The sequence below is a fragment of the Pseudonaja textilis genome, chromosome 1, assembly GCF_049901715.1.
Source record: "Pseudonaja textilis isolate UNSWEBS1 chromosome 1, rPseTex1.2, whole genome shotgun sequence".
Classification (NCBI taxonomy): domain Eukaryota; kingdom Metazoa; phylum Chordata; class Lepidosauria; order Squamata; family Elapidae; genus Pseudonaja; species Pseudonaja textilis.
In genome coordinates this window covers 195,622,045-195,644,489 of record NC_141990.1, presented here as the reverse complement: position 1 = coordinate 195,644,489, position 22,445 = coordinate 195,622,045, and the positions used below count along the sequence as shown (strand labels likewise).

General features: G+C 36.4%; 1 protein-coding gene across 6 annotated transcripts in view; it reads right to left on the bottom strand.

Annotated features, from left to right (window-relative positions):
- Positions 1-22,445, bottom strand: part of ACVR1C (activin A receptor type 1C) — a 49,650-nt gene that overhangs the window by 18,468 nt on the left and 8,737 nt on the right. For 2 of the 6 annotated variants that reach the window (XM_087920182.1, XM_087920183.1), the window contains exons 2-4: positions 17,395-17,625; positions 4,444-4,624; positions 3,603-3,848 (exon numbers count right to left, since the gene is read on the bottom strand). In XM_087920182.1, the coding sequence (XP_087776308.1) occupies positions 3,603-3,848; positions 4,444-4,486 (289 nt within the window). In that variant the 5' untranslated portion in view covers positions 4,487-4,624; positions 17,395-17,625. The remainder of the gene's footprint in view (positions 1-3,602; positions 3,849-4,443; positions 4,625-17,394; positions 17,626-22,445) is intronic. The other 4 variants (XM_026697200.2, XM_087920180.1, XM_087920184.1 and 1 more) reach the window with 3 other exon arrangements.

The following is a 22,445-nucleotide window of genomic DNA, read 5'->3' as shown; positions in this document are numbered from 1 at the left end:
GTTTCTATTGTTCCACAATAATAATGTGTGAAGATTAAAAACAAATAAAGTGATCTGTTACTACAAATCCAATCCAGTAAGAAGAGGCTATCACAAAGAATGCACCAGTTTTGGAAAGTACAGCATCCAGAATCAAAGCTAACTGAACAGAAGCTAGAAGATCAGTGTCAATTGTAATACAAAAGAAAATATTCACAGAAGCAGAACTGGAAGAACTACAAAAGTCTACCCAGGGAAACAACAACAAAAAATCAAAGTAACTCAGCTGGAGAAAGAGGGGTGGGGTGACAGTAGAGAAAGCCAGCATAGGCTGTTAAATAGTTTTCATTCTAAACCAGGCACCCTTTCGTCTGCCCTCTCCTCAGAAAGAATAAAGCCCTCTAATCGAAAACACAAATAGCTGAAATAAAACAAAAAAATAGCTGAATATCTAGAACAGCACACAGAAACACACACAAAATAAGGTTGTCTGGATTGAAGTTTGTTCCAAAGAAACAGCTAGCACAAGTATTAAAAGACACCAATACTGTAATATCAAATATAAACGCCAGCTCACTACAAGAAAGAAAACTGATGTACACCATAGCTGCAGTCATAACTGAAAATCTTGGAAGCAAAATCAGCAAAGAAAAAAGCCAGTGAACTACCAAAACGGGAGATCAGGTTGGAAAAATAAAATTGTCATGCTAAGATTAGACCCAAGCAAGCCAGAACAAATAAAAGCTGAAGAACAAGAAGACCCAAAAATACCTGATCAAGAAATATTAACTTAGAAACAAGGGAGATCAAAGAAGCACTGGAAGTAATAAAGTAGCAAATAACAGCCATAGCCAAATAGCTCAGTGGGTTTGAAGCTAGAATTGCACCACAAGCAGGCTCTCCAATTTCAGCCAAATCAGAAACATACTTTGCAAATTCTTCAACGGAAGAGTGCAATGAAGCAGCCAACATCTGATCAAGAAAAACAGTGCAGTTCTGGGTACAGCTATGGGACAACTCAAAGAAATACAAAAAGAATGCAGCTTTGATAAAGGAAGTAGCTAAGGGGGGAAAGAAGCTGAAAGATCTTGTAATACCAGCACACATGGGGGAGAAAAGGGTAAGGAAGTTCAAGAACTGGTCAGCAGCAGGTGAAGATGAATTGGCATAAGTTTGGGTTGAAACATCTGACTGGTCTACATCCACTCGTTGCAAAGCAGTTTTAACAGCACATTGCAAGGAGGTGAAATTGAAGACTGGCTAACTTCTGGCAAAACCTATCTGAGGCAGCATCAGGCAATGTCAGGCCAATTTACCTGTTTACCAACAACTTTCAGATTGACATTATGTCTGATGCAGTCCAACAGCATCTAATTGAAAACAATCCCTTTCCACCTGAGCCAAAAGGAAACTGCCCAAACAGCAGAGCAATAAAAAAAAAATCAGCTCCTAAGTGATGAGAAGATTTTGGAAAACTCAGTTGGTGGATAAAGATGCCAAGTCCAGTCTAAATATCTGGCTGACTGGGTAACCAACAACAACAACAATAATAAATTAATTAATTAAACTTATATGCTGCCCATCTCCTATTACTCTGGGAAGATAATATTTTAAATGCTGCCCATCTCCTATTACTCTGGGAAGATAATATTTTAAATGATAAGTTGGTTGCTGCTTAACATATATTTAGATTTACACCATCCAGAAAAGATGCTGTCAGAATACTTCAAAGTATATCCCCAAATGCATGGAATACATGCAATTTAAAAATGTGGGAAGGGACAGGACAACAGCAGAACAGATTGAAACAAAAACAAATGGTGTTAAGGTTCAATTCGGTGATAGCAATTAGATGCAGTTTAAGTAAATACGTGTTTAACGATTTGCCCTTTGTGTCCCGTTAAAGGCTACTCTTCAGCAGTATCTTTTGAGGTGCTCTTCAGATCTATATTCTCTATGCTGTGCATGCCTATTTTATATGCTACTCATACACTGCATTTCATATACCTCTTGAGAAATAGATGTGCCTCATCTCTCAACCAACAAGAGACTTGTGTCGCTACAAAAGTGCTCCAGACATATGCAAGAGTCATGCAATATGCATGAGAATCTGTGCAGCTTACCCTCCGTAGGGCCAAAAGTTCATCCCAAGACAAGCATTTTCCCACTAATAAAAAAGTAAGATTTTACGTACCGCCTCAGTTCTGAGACTTGGCATTTACGGGTAGTTTTGAAAGATAAAAAAAGCACAGTTCTTCATAAAAGGCAACTTTGGCAACATCTTATAAGATGCATCAGAAATAAGGGCTTATTCTTAGGGACCATAGCAGTTGGTGCAGTGAAACTTCTCTCACTCAACTCAGGTAAAGACCCTTAATGAGGTATCAGGGCTCTAGAGACATTCTCACTGGGCCATTGTACAGCAAGGTGCATACAACTGTCTGTAAGAAGAGACAGAAAACCTAATGATTTTAGAACCCTCTTGCTGTGTTTTTTTCTGGAGCTCAAAAATTAACTAAGGCATAATTTTGCACGAGGTAACTATTCACTTCAGGTTCAGTGTGAACTGTTCAGTGTGAAGTTTGATCTTTCAATCCTTATGCATAATAGTCCATCAGAGAAGTGCTTTTTATACTGCCTGTTTTCCCCCTCCCCTGTTTGTTTTAGTATTTAATCTATTCAAAATTGCCCTTTCCTATAGAAGGAGATGGAGATTGAATTGAAAAATAAATCTATGAAATGGCTGAAGGATCTCTTTATTTAAAAGTGTTGTAGTGTCAGTCCAGGAAGAAATAAAAGAAGCGGCTTCTCTATGAAAATCAGGCTCTTAAAGAAAATTAGAATAGAATCCCACAACTATCACCTAAATTTTAAAAAGGGAAATGAATCTCCCTGATAGATTTTGAGGGTGGTGGGGAGAAACAATGTTAGCCTAATTTTGTTCGTGGGTAATATTCATTCTCTTTCCAATTCCTTTGTAGCTGAATCTATAAATCCATGATGGAATTATTTTTCATGGACTGAATAGTGAAATACATATTTCCTACCCATGTTGCTAAGTTACTTAGGCCTTACTCATTGTCTCTCTCCTCCTTCAGGAGCAGAGACAACACACACATACATACACACATACACACATACACACACACACGATGCCCAGAATGTGTAGTAGCTTCTTTAAAGAGAGTTCTCTTATCTCATCATACCTGTACAACTCTTCTATTAAATTTTGCACACTATCTTTACTGAATATTGTTTTTTAGGTTGCTCTGAAATTTAAGCCTTTAATTGTTTACATTATCTTTTAAATGTATTTATCTCCATTCACTTAATACTAAGTATAAGACAATGTGATGTGAATTTTTTTAAAAAAACTAATTTCACCCTATTTCCCTGGGATGTGGAGCAATGTTGTGGAATGTGATTGTTTCAATAGCCCCTTGAGCCTGTGTGTGATCTTGGGGTACTTCTTTCTGACACTGAAAGAATCAAGTCTATGTCAACATAAGCTATAATATGATATAGTAACAGTCCTCATGCACAAATACATCACAGTGATGTCCACCTTAAAGCAGGGGGGGAAACTATACACCTGTAATTAACTCTGGGGCACATAAACATACCAGATCCAGAACCTGATGTTGTCATGTCAAAAATTAGATCTTTGAGAGATCTTCCTGGGTTCACCAGATTACACTCAGAGAGAGGCTCTTCAATATTTGGCCTTCTTTTCTTTCTGTGTCTGCAGAGGTATCCTTGGCAGGTGTATGCTGCCAGCAGGAAAACAATAGACAACACACACACCGGTATGGTTATAACTACAGTCAGCTCCACAGGTCCTAGCTTTGATTTGTTTGAAGGTTCTTGACCTTGAAAACACACACGGAAGAAAAAAAAATTAGAATTGCAATTTTTAACCTTCTTAGAAAAGATTAAAATGCATTTTTGGAAAGAATTGCATTATATTTTGTTGTTTAAAAAAACCCTGGTCTTGGCTCCACTTAATGGAGCTTAAAATAAATAAGACAAAAAATATATAAGAGAAAGGAAATAAAACTAAAATGAATATTTTATTCATTCACGGTTTCTCAGGCTGTTGGTCAAGGAGACCTCTAGTGTTAGATACAGGATATGTTTTTGCTTCCAAATAAGTGCATGGGAAAGGATGCTAGCTGGAGTGGAATGGATAAATGAAGGTTTATTTATTTGAATTTGAAGCTTGCATTCGGCATTTTGCAAAACAATAATATACAGCCATGTCTGCAAGGGCAAGAAAAACATCAAGAGCAAGAATAGTTCAACCATTACCCACTGAGGAGGTGGACTCCCCTTCACGGGACATGTTCAAGAAAAGGGTGGACAGCCATTGGTAATGCATTGTTTGATTAGGATTTCTGTACTACACAGGGTTAGACACCGTGGGTTAAATGGCTTTTTCAGTTCTACAGTTCTATTGTTATCTACCTCTTCTCAGATTCTTTCCTTGATTGCTGGTATAACCTGACATATTCCAAAAGTGTAGAATCTATTTCCATATACTGAATTAACTCCAGGTTCAAAGGGGTAATTCTGGGTAGAGAAGACCCATAACAAAGCTCCTCCAATCCCCCCTCAAGAGCACAAGAAATCACGTGATGATAGGTTACTGTCACAAAAAAAGAAAGAAAAAGGGTGAAGTAGATATAAATTTAAATGAAAAATCAGCCTTATAAGGAAGGAAAGAAAAGTTCAATGGGCTACTGATTAAATATCCAGATGAAAGTATGTAACTTGCTAATATCCAGATTGATTAAAGATATTCATTTTTATTTTTCTGCATAGTGAATAATCCCTCACGTAAGAACACAATCTTATTTAGAAGATAAAATTACTAAATATCTCTGAATAAACTTTTCCTATGGGAAATAAGAGCAGCACATGTAATTTTCTGGAAAAGATTAGAGAGTTTGTCTTACAATAAAATAAGAATAAATACAGACAAGACGAAGAGGCCATAGGCCAGTCTGTAGAATACACAATGATAAAATAACACTGCCCTAAATTTAACTAATTACCTGCAGCCAAGCACTTGGCTATAAATCCCAAGTTGGGAGGAATGTCATCACAGATAACCTTATCACCGAAACCAGGATTGTGGACCTGCTACTGATATACTAAGCCTCTTCACACATTCCACTAAAGGAGGCCCTAAGTGTTGAGGCTGGCTGTGGAGGAAGCGAGCCCATGCAAACACACGCCACTGTCTGCCAATTCGTTGAGCGTGGCCTTCGGCAAAAGGGAAACAATATAAAGAGAGAACATAACCGCAGAAGCTCAGGCATAGCACATGGAAAGTCACCAAGGGAGGTAACTAGGGAATGACCAAGACATGTGATCAATTCATGGAGCCCCATTTATGTCCACTGTTTCTACCTACATTAGACTTATTGGTTCATTTTCTCTTAGTGTTAGTATGTCAATTCCAGAACAGACTTAAGTGATATATTAAAGCACGAAGGTCACATGGGATATTTATATAAGACAGGATTATTTTTTTTAACAGACCCTCTATGGGCATACATTGGGCAGCAAATAATGAAAGGGGATGCAAATGTAGCATCATGCATTATTTGATCAGATGTCAGGGCTTAAGTACCATAGTACTTATTCTAGTATTTTTTTTTTTACATAATATGGTGGTTATCCTGTAGATGTGTTCGTTTTGGCATCATCATAGTTTCCTTTAGATCTACCAAGAACATCTTTTATAACTACAAATGTCAAAAACCCATTCACAAGAGCTGACAGTTTCAAAATGTATCTTTGCATAAAGGTTGACAACTTTCAGTTGTTAACTCTTTATTATTTTTCATAATTTTCAAACCAAATTAACTAACCTGAAAGTACTGTCCTGGATTATTTAAAATTTGGCTTTTGGTCAGAGTATTTTGTAACTTTGTTGTGGCATGCAACACTCTGGCAAAACAAAAATTCCCTATTTTACTTTTCAAATCAGTTCAAGTTTTAACATTTCCATAATATCCCAAACAATTTACTTTGTGCCTGAAGGACCAGCTTTGCAGTTGAAATGGGATGTTTCATTAGCCAGAGCGGTTCAACCTTCTATTTGTACCCCCTAAATATTTGGCTCTTCTGCTTATCAGGATAACCTGCAGATTCAGGTCAAGCAGCATCAGGTTATGGCACTACTGTTATGTCAAAGTGGCCACCAATAATAAAGATGCTACCCATAATGTTATACTAGATCAAGGGGTCAAGCCCTAATAGAGAGATTTTGCAGGATGAATGCATAATCTCATCCGCTCTAGAGGAGTTGGATCAGATTATGTAGGTTTGCCCTAGGAGATTAACAGATCTGGTTAGATTCCAAGTAGCTCTTTGGTCCTCTCCATCTTCCCCTCCCCCTCCCCATTCTAAGAAATTACACAGGGTTCTTAAAAGAACCATAGTGTTTACCTCCCTGTGTATTCCCCAAAACACTTCCCTGAAATCAATCTAAAGTATTCCATAGTCTATCAGGTGCTTCTATTTAAACCACGTATTCTGATAATTATTTACCTCTGTCTATATCTGAAAGGCAGTTACTCCATATTAACTGTAAGTACATTGTAAGGTTAGGCATTCTTTTTCATGTATAATGGAAAGTACTGCAGCTAATTTATTAACACACATTACTGCAGAACTTAATGCATAACAGTCTAATGTAAATTAAATGAATAAAACATTCAGATGGCAGAAAATATCCATTAGCAAACAGCAGTAATTAGATGTGATGTTCACTATTGGTGTAAATATAAATGTGGTATATGTGTATTTAATTTTCATCCATGTGTCATTGGAAGTACATAAATATAGATAAGATCTTCAGAATGCCTCACAAACTATATGAGCCAATGATTATTTAGCATCCCAGAAATAAAAGTCTAATGCAGGGAGTATTTTTCATCCTTGGAGACTAGCCTTCTGGGACATGCATGATCTCAGTGGATGGACTCACTATTATAATTACTATTATAATTACTTAATTTATATACCAACCTTCCAATGTAATGAAGATAATAATATTCTCCTATATAGCATACATTATGAAACATACGCATCTGGACACATGTGCATACAAACACACAACAAATTCTTATTTTCCTTTTATTCCCTCTCTTCTTTTTCCTTCATTCTGGGGTTGACAGTCAAAATGTTTTGTTTGATTGCTTATTTTGCTTTTATTAACTAAAACCAAAAAACCGAAAGAAAAATAAATAATATATGTGGCTATGAAAAAAAGGAAAAAAAAGGAAAAACAAGAAAACTAAAAAACAGGAAATAGAAACATACTGCTCCATCACTGGGGGCTTTTAAGAGAGACTGGACTGCTATTTGTCTGAAATGATATAGGGTCTCCTGCTTGAGCAGGGGGCTAGACTAGAAGACCTCCAGGTCCCTTTGAATTCTGTAATTCTGTTATATATTCACAGATACATATTACATATGTATGCGTTCTACATAAGTATTGCACTAGTGGAAAAGGTAGCCATATTTCATTGTAATCATCCAAAGCTAATCTATTGTCAGGGTTCCGATGGATGCCCTAATTAATTCATAAGCCTTGAGCCAAGTTTCAAAAGAAATCCAATTATTTATTAGCAGCAGCATGTCAGCACTTTTCCCAAGTGCAGTCGGCTCTGCCCTACATAATTTACTGCCCACTTATGACCTGTTTCCCCCCTCCTCCCAGGCTGTGTCATAAATCACATTCTCCAATGAAGCACTTTTGCAGGCTGTAGAAAATACGCTTCTCCGGCTGGCTCTGGTAACTTGGGACACAATCTGGAGAAAGATATACGTGGAATGTGCTTCTGGTCATAGCAACCGAACTGCTCCATCAGATCTCCTTCTTATGGCAACTCGAGAGCAAACCAGGAATGCTTTACGAGTTGACATCTATGTTGATAAATAATTCTTTCATAACTTGCTAAACCATCAACCCTGCAGACTAGTGCCTAGCTGAGAATATATATATATATATATATATATATATATATATATATATATATATATATATATATATATATATATATATATATATATATATATATATATATATATGAAGCTCATGAACCAGTTTTCTTAGTTATAAGTAGGGCATGGAAAATCCTCTTTTTTGTCCTGTTGTTAATTACCACGCGATCAAAAATATAATTCAGAAGAATATTTAAGCATATTAAATCTTGTCACAAAGTTAATATGTATAGCAGTGTCATTCCCAGAAAGAACAATTATAGGATGCAGTGCAAACGTATGATTAAAAGAACCATTAATCTTACTGCATTTCCAACAACATGAAAATTTATTTAAACCTTTTCTCTATAAATGTTTTGATGTTCAGTAAGATGAATTATTTATTTATTAATTTATTTGTTTTGCTAAAGAAGATTTAATAATGTACAAATTGTTAGATTTTGCTGCTACAAGATAAAGTAATGAGCATTTGGGTTAGCTTTAAAGGAAATTAAACACATCAACAAAGAACAGATTTGTCAAAAGATATTAAGTCCTATCAGCTATGCATTTAAACCTGGTTGCAACCTAACTAAATTTTGCTAAGGAATTATGAGGCAAAAATAATATTTTTATACCTATATAATAGCATTTCTAGACCAATGTAGGAACAAGTTACTAAACAAGATAATCTTATTCTGACTTACAAGAACTTAATCCACAGATCATGTTAATTATAGAACCACAACATAATAATCCAAAATTATTTTTCTTGCAGAAAATGATGTGACTCTTCTGAATGCCTGCCTGTTGTTGGTAATAAATTGGAATCATAGACTGAAACTGCATACAAGATTGAGATGCTTGCTGAGGTCTGTCTACCTTCCAGAGAGGTAAAAAGTCTTCTGGTTCTGAGTGAGGACACACTCTCCCAGAAGGAACAGATCCATAGTTCTGAAGTGCTTTGGGATCTGTATCTCTTTTTCACTATTCCAATGCCTTGAGTATATTTTACACATCAATTGATAATCCAGGTGTCTCTATTCCTGGAAAAAGGAGAACTAAACCTGGAATGCATACATAGTAATACAAGTCCTCGATTTACGACCCCACTTGAGCCCAAGTTATGTTGGTGAGACAGTTGTTAAATGGGTTTTGCAACATTTTATGACCTTGTTTGCCACAGTTGTTAAGTGAATCACTGCAGTTGTTAGGTTAGTAGCACAGTTGTTAAATGAATCTGGTTTCCCCATTGACTTTGCTAGTCAGAAGGTCGCAAAAGGGGTTCAGTTGACCCCAGGAAACTGTCATAAATACATGTCAGTTGCCCAGCATCCAATTTTTTTGATCATGTGACCACAGGGATGCTGCAATGGTTGTGTGAAAAAAATGAGTCATAAGTCACATTTTTCAGTGCTGTTGTAACTGCGCAGTCACTGGACAAATAATTGTAAGTCGAAGACTAGCTATACTCTTAACTAAAGGTAAAGGTTCCCCTCACACATACATGCTAGTCATTTTCAGCTCTAGGGGACGGTGCTCATCTCTGTTACAAAACCAAAGAGCCAGCACTGTCCGAAGATGTCTCTGTGGTCATGTGGCCGACATGATTAAATGCCGAAGGTGCACAGAACGCTGTTACGTTCCCACCAAAGTGGTCCCTATTTTTCTACTTGCATTTTTGCATGCTTTTGAACTGCTGGGTTGGCAGAAGCTGGGACAAGTAATGGGAGCTCACTCCGTTATGCAGTGCTAGGGATTCAACCTGCCAAACTGCCAATCTTTCTGATCGACAAGCTCAGCGTCCTGGCCACCAAGCCACCACGTCCCTCTATTAACTAAACTAATACAATTTGTGTAGGGCTGCAATTTGTGTCTGTTCTAGAAACTTCAGTTGGTACAGAACTGAGCACTGCTTGCTGAATTGAGAGGCCTAATCTATTCAGTTAAAAAAATAGTTCCCAAAACTCATATTTTGAACACGCTTTTAACTGTCAGTAATCACTACTTTAATTAATGTCTCTGATTATACTTCTCATTTAACACAAATCAGTGAGTTCAGTCATCAGAGTCATGATAAATTTAATATAACAAGCAGAAAAACTGTTTTATCCTAGGTTGGACTGGTGGCTGCTCCATGCTTCACTTTTTGCTTTTTTCTCTCACTCAACACACTTGCTTCAGCCACTAATTTTAACTGAACTTACTTCCAAGAAAGCAAGCTTGAGATTTCAGTCTTTAAATCTCCTGAGAGTTTGATCAAGAGATGAATATCTGTTCTGGAGACAAAAACAATAACCACAAGGAACTCCTGGAAAACAGTGCATTCTGTCCATTAAATGCCAAATCTATTTTTAACTCTACACCCTGACAGCCAGAGACAGGCTATCAAGGCTCGAGCAGAAGAAAAGAACAAGCTCACAACAAGCCAACAATATAATCTAGATCTTAATTTCCCACTCATTACTGAACCCACTGCTGGATACCAGTGGAGGTGGGGCAGGATATCAAATTTTGCCTTTTTGAATCCTACCTATTAATTCATGATTCAAACCCAGAAGTTGTTTATAATTAATTTTAATACATAGTCTGACAACAGCTTGCTGGTTTTAGAGTACTTCTTTAAATAGTGGCCGTGGTTGGTTAATGAAAGTCACATTTAGGCAACGGGAGGAGTATTTCTTTACTAAGCAGTTGAAAATAGACTCAATAAAATCAATGCACAGCAACAGTAAGCCAATTTTAATTAGCAGCAGAAAAAAACACACCTTAGATCATAATTTTTTAAAACAAGCATATGTTAAAACAGACCTGAGATTTATAACATTGAACCAACAATGTAAATTTATGTATTCTGTTCGGCTTGCTCTGTGTTATTTCATTTTACAGCCTTTATAGTACATTTTTATAATCCTTCATTTCACCAAGCTAAAATAAAAAATTTGGGACACCATACACTTTTCCAATCAATTCCACATTCTGCTTCAAGTCAAGCAAGAAGATGTTAATTTCAACAGTGATCAGCATGGGGCTTACTTTGGCACACATCTCAAGAAATCTGCACTAGCTATTTGATATCCATCTGTTAGCATCTAAACAAATCTTACATTTTTCTCCTGAGGAACTGTACAAGTCAAAGAGTACAATGTGTGAATGAAACTGTTAATAGGTCAAATTTATGAATAATGATCTGAGTTCAGTGTTGGGATTCAAATTTTTTACTACCGGTTCTGTGGCATGGCTTGATGGGCATGGCAGGGGAAGGATACTGTAAGATCTCCATTCCCACCCCACTCCACGGGAAGGATACTGCAAAATCTCCATTCTCTCCCCACTAACCTGCTTTCCAGTTCCATTCTCCTATGCAGGACAACAAAAGAAGACCCAGCCAATCAGCTGGGACTCAGGAGACAGAGAATAGATGGGGACGGGGCCAGACAAAGGTGGTATTTGCCAGTTCTCCAAACTACTCAAAATTTCCATTACCAATTCTCCAGAACTGGTCAGAACTTGCTGAATACTACTTCTGTCTGAGTTGTTTAGTCAGAAGATCAATATATAAATACAATTAATAGTAAAATAGTAGTGATTGGTTATTAGACATGATACCTAAGAATCAGTGGAACAACTTGCCTCCAGAAGTTGTGATTGCTCCAACACTGGAAGTTTTTAAAACAATGTTGGATAACCATTTATCTGAAGTGGTGTAGGATTTCCTGCCTAGGAAGGGGGTTGGACTAGAAGACCTCCAAGTTCCCTTCCAACTTTGTTATATATATATAAGGATGGCTGACATGGGGTAGAACCAATCATGCTCTTTTCTATTTCTTACTTTCTTTGAATGTTGTAAGAAAATAGCTAGCCTCTCTTTTCCATTCCCACATATTTCCACTTATTGTATCCCACATGAGCAGTTCCTTTTTGCCCTGTTACATAAAACAAAGCAAAACGCACAAGTGTGCATGCAAGTTTTTCTTTAATGAGAAGACAAATAGTTCTTCGTTGTTTGGTATAGCATAAGGAGCTTCTTTGTCATCCTTGGTCTATCTTGTGTTGGACAGTTACATAACAACTCTACATTGGGGGGGAAACCCACATTTATTTATTTTTTACAATTCAGGAAATTATGCAGTAAATCTTGTATGTAAATATAATTAGCTCTGAATTGAAAGCAGCTATCAGAAAAGACCCATGGGACAAAGATCAGTGATAATGTTAACCTGAAGTTAATCAAAATATAATTTAAGCCAAGGAACAAAGACAGAAGAAAACAGATTCAAGAAAATATTGTCTCACCAAAACAATCCTTTTAGTAATCTTCCTCCTCTGAAGAAACTGATGGTCTAAGTGTAGTTTGAGGCATTCTCCTGGCCAATTGCTATGTGAGAAAGTATTTATATAATACTAGCCTCGCTAACAACCTTCAGATTTATTTCCCTTTAAAAACATATTAAAACTTGATGGTAAATATTTTGTCAGGGTGCCAATAAACGTGAAGGAAAGGCTTTATTTTCCCTTCCCTTTTTACACTGTTGACAATAAAGCCTTAGTACCTTGAAAACAGTTATTAAAAAAAACACTCTCAGCTGACACTAAAAAATATGCAGTGTAGGGGTCATAATTTAGGTGACTACGGGTGGAGAGAGATGGCTTAAAAAGTTCCCAGCAAATTATAATTTCATGAAAATATACTCTCCCATTCCCAGTTCATCCCTACAGTATTTACTTCTAGGAACTTTGGTCGATGACTGCAAGCAATATGTTTCAAACAACTTACGTTACGATCTCTGAAAGTCAGTCTGAGAATCACATCAGAAGATGTTGCCAGTCTGGCTAAAGAGCACTGGGCAAGGTGGACCAATGGTCTGATTTAATTTGAATACAAACTGTCTACCGATGATAAGTATGCAGCCCTGCTTCTTCATGTTTGTCATGAGGTTATTATTCCCCAAAATTCTAACAATGCTTGAACAAAGGCCATGGCCTATGTCCCAGAATTTATCAGAAGGGGATTCTCGACCTAACTTTAGATAAAGATTGTCTCTGGTTTCATTTATACATTATCCCTCCAGTGCTGCAAAACAATTCACTCAGTAAGCTATAATACTTTTATGGAATAATGGATGGTCTGTTCCTTAGTAGATATTCATGGTTTACTATTGTTCAGATGTGGCAGGATTTTAAAAACAATGATCGTCTTCTTCAGAAAATGGATGTATTCACGGGTAAAACAAAAATATTTTTCAATGTTATAGTCTGTTATACAGTTCACATATTATAATGTGGCATAATGAAAGCTGTTCGATAATAGCCCAAGGCATCCCAATGACAGGGAAAATATACATGCTCTCATCTGGAAAAGCTAAGGGGGACTTAAAAGTGTTGTGGTGATCATTAAGCTGTTAAGGGAATCACACAATTGTTAAGTGAATCATGCGGTCATTAAGTTAAATTACATGGAAACCAGAAAAATGTATTGCAAATCATGTTCATGTGACATGGGATGCTGTAACTAGTTGCAAAGTTGAGTCAATTGCCAAGCACCCAAAATGCAGTCATGTGACCTGCAGGGTGTGTGTCTGTGTCTCTGTGTGTGTGTGTGTGTGTGTGTGTACATTTTAGGATGGCCAGAAGTGTTTTAGAGTCCATACGAGCTATTAAAAGACCAAACAGTTATAAAATGACCAGTCATAATTTGAGACTACCTGTACCATTTTAGTCCATGTGCTATTAGTAGAGAAGTTCCAATCTGATTATTTTTATTTAAAAAGCAATGTAGGAAATTTCATGACCTACATATCCATTTACATTTTATATCACATAGGCAATGTATATACAGCTTCTCTAATTTATGTAATTGTTAATGTAAATTGCCCAAAAGAAACCCCTTCTTTCAAATACGGATATGTCCTGTTTTTATTATTTGACATAAACATTTCTCTGATATAAGCTTTTAAATATATATAGATAGTCCTTGAGCTATCACTGTAATTGAGCCTGCCTATTACGACTGCATGTCATCATGGCAAATTAGCAAAATGGCCTGACTTAATGACTCTGCCCCCTGCTCTCCCTGAGGCAGCTGTTAAACTCTGCCTGATTGGCCCATGCTATATTCCTCCTGATCTCCCTATGGTAGACACATGCTTGCAGGAACACAGTAGTGTGGAATCAGTGGTGGATGAGCACTGCAGCATTCCTGTGGATGGACTTATGGGCGAATGACTGCAGGGGTACTGCAGCCATCATAACTTTGAAATTGGGCTGTAACTAGTTTGGGGGGAGTCTGTCGTAACCTCGAACAGTCACTAACAGTATATGTTCTGAATCAAAATTAAAGTAATTACAATCAATGACCATAGCATTTACCACGTATCTACTTATCACATTACTTTTTGTTATCCCATGCCAAGGCTATTTATCGTATTTGAAACCCAATGTTCAGCATGCAAGAGATAGAGGTTAACTAACTGGGGAGATCATTAATTCAATTTAATTACAACAGTTGTCATGTCCCTAAAATAATGCTTACAGTTTTGGACTCAAAACAGTAAGCTGTATTAAAACCATAAAATAGTCCAGCAAAGAATGTTCAGGTGAGTGTCTTCCTTTACAAGTCTTTCTTTATAAGACTGGATCTCAATTGTCACTGAGCAAGGAGAAAAGAATGTTTCTGTATTTAAGTTAGGTAAAAATTTCACATAGTGGTTATGTATAAATCTTTTCACTGGCAAAATATAAAGATTGGCAGGAAATGTTTATTTCAATATTCCTATTTTTCCTATGCAAATATGAATGTAGTTACATACATACAGTATTTAGGCAATTTATGGAAGTGTGGCACAACTTTAATGCTCCCTGATTAAATGGTATTAGGTAATAGCTGTATAGCAGGAAAAAATTCAATTCATTAACTTCCTTTAAGAAACAGCTTCTTCCTATAACCTAAATAATTATTAAAGCCTTATATATCATGCTTCATTCTGGTGATTAAAAGATTAACGTCAGACTGAATTTTAGAAATATATTCTTGAGCTACCGAAACATTTTAAAAACTATTGTCGTCAAGCAATATTCAATACTGAAACAAGAAGTCAAAAATTATTAAACATTAACCACAAAATAAATACAGTATGAAAATAAAACTTCAGGAGATACTTAAGCAATACAAAATGGATAAGGAAATGTTTTATCAGTCCTATTGTACAACAGTGTCTCAAAGCTGCCCTTACAAAGGTTTTGGAAACTTGAACAAAAATCCTTCTAACAGGACAATGTAGGTGCTTACTTGTTTGATAAGGTTTTGGCTGCACTTCAAAGAACATACTCATTAGAATAAGTTCCACTTAGTATGAGAGAATTTAGCCCTAGGTAAAAATACACAGGTGACTCTTGTGCATATATTTTTGTTGTTACTATGTAGTAGTTATGTGGAGAAAGATAACAAAAAAGTATAATATTCTCACATCATATAAACACATAGCTTACAATTCTAACAATTCACCTTGACAATATTGGAACATGGTTATATAATTTTTCAGAGGGCAAATATTTGTTCTGGACCAGAATCAAAGTAATTACAGCAAGAGCAGCGGCGGTGCAGTTGTTAGAATGCAATACTATAGACTACTTCTGCTGACTATCGGCTGCCTGTAATTTGGCAGTTCGAATCTCACCAGGCTCAGAGTTGATTCAGGCTTCCATCCTTCCAAGGTTGGTAAAATGAGAACCCAGATTGTTGGGGGCAATATGCTGACTCTGTAAACCATGTAGAGAAGGCTATGAAACACTGTGAAGCAGTATATAAGTGCTATTACTATTGCTACAGACACTGTGTCAGACCTGAAGTCATACTGGAGCATCTTCGGGGCTGCCACAGAGAGGCTGGTTGGAACTGTAGAAAAGGGAGTGGGGCATAGAGATAGCTGGGGACTTGTAGTCAAAATAAACCAAGGACATTCCCATCAGGTGCTGGAGGAGCGTGGACTGAAGCCAAGTAGAGTTGGGATAGTGACCTGATTGGACCATGTGACAGATGTGGGGACTGGGGGAAAGAATTTTTTTGGGGGGGGGGGGAGTTGATTTGGGGGGAGAAAACCTCAGGTCTTTCAGAGTCAGATGTTCACCAGCTGTGCCAATATGACATGCCTAATAAATTTGTGCTTTGAGGAAACCCCAGGCCTCAGAGTTTTGATTGAATTGGGTCTGTTACTTGGACTCTGACACACTGACCATAGCATTTACTATTTATACTTCGAAACTAGGAATTGGATGGAATACATGCCTATGGTTTCCTGGTCTTTCTTAAGACCATGTCTATACTGAGCTCACATGTGATCAAAGCAAGTCTTACAACTGATTCCTCAAACTCAGAACAAAGTTTATAGGGCAGGAGTAAGTGGGACAGACTATGACTGGGAGGCTGCAGACTTGAATGCAGATTCAAGTCATAAGGCTTCTGATCCTCCTCTTATTTAAATCTTCTCATTGAACTGAAATTTGAACTATACAGAAATTCATTAAATGAAAACTTGAAGGGAACTAAATGACAGTACTTCTCAACTCACAACCACAATTGTTTCTAAAATTTCAATTGCTAAGTAAAACAATTGTTAAGTGAATTTTGCCCCATTTTATGACTTTTCTTGCCATACTTGTTAAGTGAATTGTTCCAGTTAAGTTAATAACACAGTTTCTGGCTTCTCCATTGACTATGCTTATTAGAAGGTTGCAAAGAGTGATCACATGACCCTGGGACACTGCAATTGACATAAACACAAAGTATCCAAATTTTGATCACCTGACGATGAGAGTTCTGCAATGGTGGTAAGTGTGAAAAATGATCATAAGTCACTTTTTTCAGTGCTGTTGGAACTTCGAACAATCACTAAACAAAAGGTTGTAAGTCAAGTTTGTAAGTTTATTATTACACCTGTATAATAAAAAACCTTTATGCCAAACATGGGGAATGGGAATGGTCTGATGTTCATATTGTAAGATTGATTTACAAGATTTATCTTGACAAGTGTGATATCAAATACTACATCTGTGTAACTTATGAACATATATTTATGGACTGATGTATCATCACTATAAGTGTGCCATGTCAATTCAAAACTCAAGCCAGCTAAGTCTATACACGAGTGAACAAAAAATCAGAATTTTGTTTCAAATATTTTAAAGAAATATCTGTAGTAAAAGCATAGCATTTCTCATAGTTTAAATATATATATAATTTTAATGAAATGATAATAATATCATTTCATTAATAAACAAAAAAAACTTACTTTAGCTTTAACATGCAACCCAACTCTTTATTTGGAAATAAATGCATACTGCATTATTTTGGGTTTAGGTCCAAATAGATGTAACAAGATTGTCTTCACTGTAGATTTTCTTGTACTAACAAGAAGGACTTACCTGTGGGCAGGTAAATGGTGACATTGTTGCAGAAATCTGTGAAGCAGCATTCTGTCCTGGTTACATTCTTAGAACTGTGGCAGAAGATCTGTGCCTTCAGCTGCGGTAGGGAAACACATGCCTTTATTACTTCTTGCCGACCATTCGTTAGCATGACAGAAGTCCAACATGCTCCCTCTGTTTCACAAGTGAAGTTTGTTTTGTCACACAATTGGCACACACATGTTAAGCCTGAAATGATAATTAAGTCTTTGGTACACAACAATGCCAAACAATACACAGAATATTCCCAACCTAGTCCATATTACTTGAGGCTACATGGCACTTGGAGAGATTTGTCTGAAAAAGGAAGAGCAGGCTGAAATCATTCAGATTTTTAAACAGATCTAATAAACAGGTAGTCCTCAACTTATAACAATTCATTTAGTGACCGTTCAAAGTTATAGGCACTGAAAAAACAGACTTATAACTGTTTTTCATACCGTTTTATGACCTTTGCAACATCCCTATGATCATGTGATCAAAATTCAAATATTTGACAACTGATTCATATTTATGATTGTTGCTATGTCCCAAGGTTATGTGATCACCTTTTGTGACCTTCTCAATGACCAAATTCAATGGGAAGCCAGATTCACTTAAAAACCAGGTTATTTATCAACTGCAGTGATTCACTTAACAATTGAGGCAAGAAAGGTCGTAAAATGGTTCAAAACTCACTTAATAAAATGTCTTAGTTAACAACAGAAATTATGGTCATAAGTCAAGAACTACGTATATTTTAAATAACATGTTTTTATACAGTGCCTTTGAGGGAGATTTATCCTACCACCAAAAATCCTAAATTAAAGCCATGAATCCAAAGCAAGATTTCATCTAGGCCATGGGTATCCTACTTTTAGCTTGCCTGGTCCACTTTGAGCAAAGGGGAACTGTCTTGGGTCTCACATAAAATATATACTACAGTTAACATATATAAATCACATAATAATGTTAAAAGTTTACAATCTTTTTTTTTGTCCTTCAAAAGTTTTTTTTTAATCTCTCAACACCCACTCTTTCATCAAACCAAACAGCAAGCAGCAAAATACAATTTCAAATCGTATATTTGATTTTCTTCTCTTTCCGTTCATCTTGTAACATCTTACAGTTAACTTGTGGTTTCTTCCCCTAGCACACAAATTTACGTATATCTTTCAGCCATTATTTAAATGGTATACGAGTTATCAAAACAGGTATTGAAATAAAAACAACATTCTAGGCAAAGCATTCATTTTTATCACAGATATTTTTCCCAGCAATGCCAGTAGTAGTTTCTCCCATTTTAGTAAGCCTTCTTTAAACTTCAAGGGCTGGACATGCCTGATTTAAACCAAAAGATGGAAATGATGAGGAAAGCTACATTGATTTTAAAAGACAATATACAATTAAGCAATCATCAGTCTCTCAAAGTGTTTGAAAGCTCCATCTACATCAGATCTGCTTCCAATGCTCTGGTTTGTTCTCATACAAAAGACTTTGGGGAGCTGGTGGAATCCAAACCATGTATTATTATAAAATTTTATTAGGCAATTATGGCAATAAGCCTCCATACACATATTCAAATCAGCACTGAAGATCCTATCCATAGTCTTAGCATGGGGAATGGAAGGAATTTTAATCCCTTACCCCAAAGGTGCTTTTCAAAAAACAACTGGACTTTCTTGGATTTTTCCTTGAAAATGTTTCTCTAGTTCTGAAGAAGTTTCTTGGATGAGAATTGAAGCAAACATTTTCTTGGGGGGAAAAGATCAAGAAAACCCTTTGAAAAAAGCCTTTGAACAACATCTTTGGGATAACTATGACCTGGGAATCTCCATAGACCTTTAATCCTGTTGAAATTTCCCAGTCTTGATCTCAACAATCATTGTTGAGAAAATGATCTATGTCTATACATTGCAGACAGATCAGTCTGGTGTGCCTACACTTATTCTACAGTAACACAAGTAGGATGGTCTGTGTTTTTTATGTTTTTTGTTTTGTGAGCCACCTAGAATCAAAAGGTTTAGAAATAACCTTAGAAATAACTCACCCAACTTGTCTTATTTGTTCATTGAACATTTATACACTATCTAATTCCATATTTGTGGCTGGTTAACCTTACGAAAACTCCCATTATTGAATGATATATGTTGAGAAACTTCCTAATATTTGCACTGGTATATTATACAGAATTTTTTACAAATGCAGAAATAAAAAAGGAAAAAAGAAAAGGAAGAAAAAAAGCACAAGAAAGAAAAAAAGAGGCAAGGGGCAGAAGTGATGTGTGAACATTTCTCTGTATTTCTGCCAAATTGCTAGAATTACATTTTGCATTATGTATTATTTGTATTATGACACAGAATACATCTCTTACATTTTACCAAACACAATCATTCCTGCATAGGCACATATCTGAAGATACTACTTCTGCCTGCTCAAAATGTTATTTATTTTTGTCAGCAAACAGATTCAAAAGTGCTTTTAATTGAACTATTTCAAGCTCAGTCATTTTCAATATATTGCCAATTGTTGTAGGTGCTCTTTTATATTTAAATCATTTTAAAGCATAGACCAATTTTTCCTAAGAGCATATAATTTTCCACAGTTATTTAGTACCACAAAGTTGAGATATTTCTTGTGTCAAAAGCTTTCTGAAACTATTACTTATGCAGTGCTACAGAAATAACTCTTTTTTCAGTTAGTCACAATTAATTAATAAAATTACTTATAGTTTTTTAACAGCAAGAGAAAGCTTTAGAACACGAGGGCATTGCATTTATCAAAAATAGGACTGACCACAAATTGCACCAATGCCCAGTGCTTCTTTCCAGAATTCCCATTAAATATCATGTCCTTTGCTGATACTTTAAAAATATGTTGGGAAATGACTTTCATAAACATCTTAATGTACAATCTTTGGATTGTAGTCATGGAAGTCATAATTTTGCTCCAAGCATTAATGAGGAAGTAGCTTGGGGCACAACACAATTCAGATCCTACAAGTTATTTGTTGCTACAAAGCCAAGGTCTATCTGACTTAAAATACCATAAGTTTCTATGTTTTTCTGATGATTAAATTTCTTAATTATCTTCATTCTGGTTTTATTAGGAAGCAACAGACTTGATGGAAATATCTAATTCAATACCTAAGTACAATGCTATCTGATGCAAATTTTAGAACTCTTTTTGTTTTCTAGCCCAGAGCTGCTGCTGCTTCTTCTTTTCTTCTTCTTCTTCTTCTTCTTCTTCTTCTTCTTCTTCTTCTTCTTCTTCTTCTTCTTTCTTCTTCTTCTTCTTCTTCTTCTTCTTCTTCTTCTTCTTCTTCTTCTTCTTCTTCTTCTTCTTCTTCTTCTTCTTCTTCTCCTCCTCCTCCTCCTCCTCCTCCTCCTCCTCCTCCTCCTCCTCCTCCTCCTTCTTCTTCTTCTTCTTCTTCTTCTTTTTTTTTGTCCTCCTCCTTCGCCTCCTCCTTCGCCTCCTCCTCCTCCTCCTCCTCCTCCTTCGCCTCCTCCTCCTCCTCCTCCTCCTGCAGAAATTCCCAAGTTGTAGAAAAGCCTAATTCTTGGTAGCCTGACAAAACCATGACTCCCTGAAAAATACAGCATTAAATGACTATTGCTCTTTTCCAGGCATTGTTAACTTACTTTCTGTCTTCTTTCAATGACTTGTGATTACTCCTTTTATGCTGTGTGGTTTCCCTCTCCATGCCATTTAAAACCTCCTCCCACTCTTCAGTAGCCATCTCCTATCTCCTTCTCAAGTAGATTACAGCTACAAATCAACTTCTGCTTTTCTCTCCTGCCTATTACACACTTCCCCATTGTCTTCTGAGGTTCTAATCTGTTAGCATCTTTCAGGAACGAGAGGACTGCAAAACAGTTTGGGTGCTTTGTAGCTCAGAAATTGTGCATGAATTGTCTAAGAGCCACTGGTGATCCTCAAGCTGCAGTTTGGTCACCCTACTTCATATAAATAAAATCACAATGCTTTAGTAGGACTAGAGAATATTACAATAGTTGTGTACTTTGCACTGAAAAGAAAACTAGACTTATCAACTGTGCTAAGCCACGTGGTATAAAGAATATGAGTTATCCATTATATGTTTGGGATAGTAAAACATTATATGAAATCACTTCTGCCAATAGGTTTAATGTGATGCACAAACTCTGACCCTGCCTTTGACCAGGTCACAGAACTGCAATGCAGGAACAGCTAAGAGAGAAAGCAAGCCAACAATTGGTCACCTCAAGGACTTTTCTCATCTGCAGGACTGAATTGGTGCCCTGGTTCACATGCCACATGAAAGCACAGTTGTTTTGTGTTGATATTAAACTAAGAATAGGGGCGGTGGTGTATTAACCATTAAGCTGACTAAGCATGTGCTTAGGGCACCAGGCCCAAAGGGGGCACCACAAAGTTGAGAATATGGCTTTGTTTGTACAATATGTACAAAGGAGGGGGGCATCAAGATTTGCCAGTGCTTAAGGCACCAGTGAGCCTTAATCCATCACTAAGTAGGGGCTTGGTTTGACCATAGGCTAATGTAAAGATATTCCCAAATGTGTTTTAGCATGTATGAAGCTAGGATTTCTTGCTTCTTGAAACAAGTCATAGTTCAGCAGTGAAATTTGTGCTAGCATTTACAGAGGAACAGAGCTATGTCCCATTCCAAAAATAACAGATTATAGTTGTATCATAAAAGACAGCCTTGTAGCAATTCTTAAAGTGAAAAGTGATCTTAAAAACAAAACAAAAAAATCTTCCTGTTTTTGCCCAGAAAGCTTGCTGATAAGCTTAATGGACTTTGAAACAACATTTCAACATAACTCAACTATGAGCATGTACTTGTTTACTGAATATTTCTATAGTATATTTTACTGCTTGGAAAACATTTATAGTCACTTAACTTTTTCCATGAAGAAGTGACTCATGCTTGTTCCTATCATTTGCCATTCAATATCCCTTCAGCATAATTTCTATCCTATGCCTAAAAGGTCAATTAAATTACAAAACATGATTTCACAAATTACTTC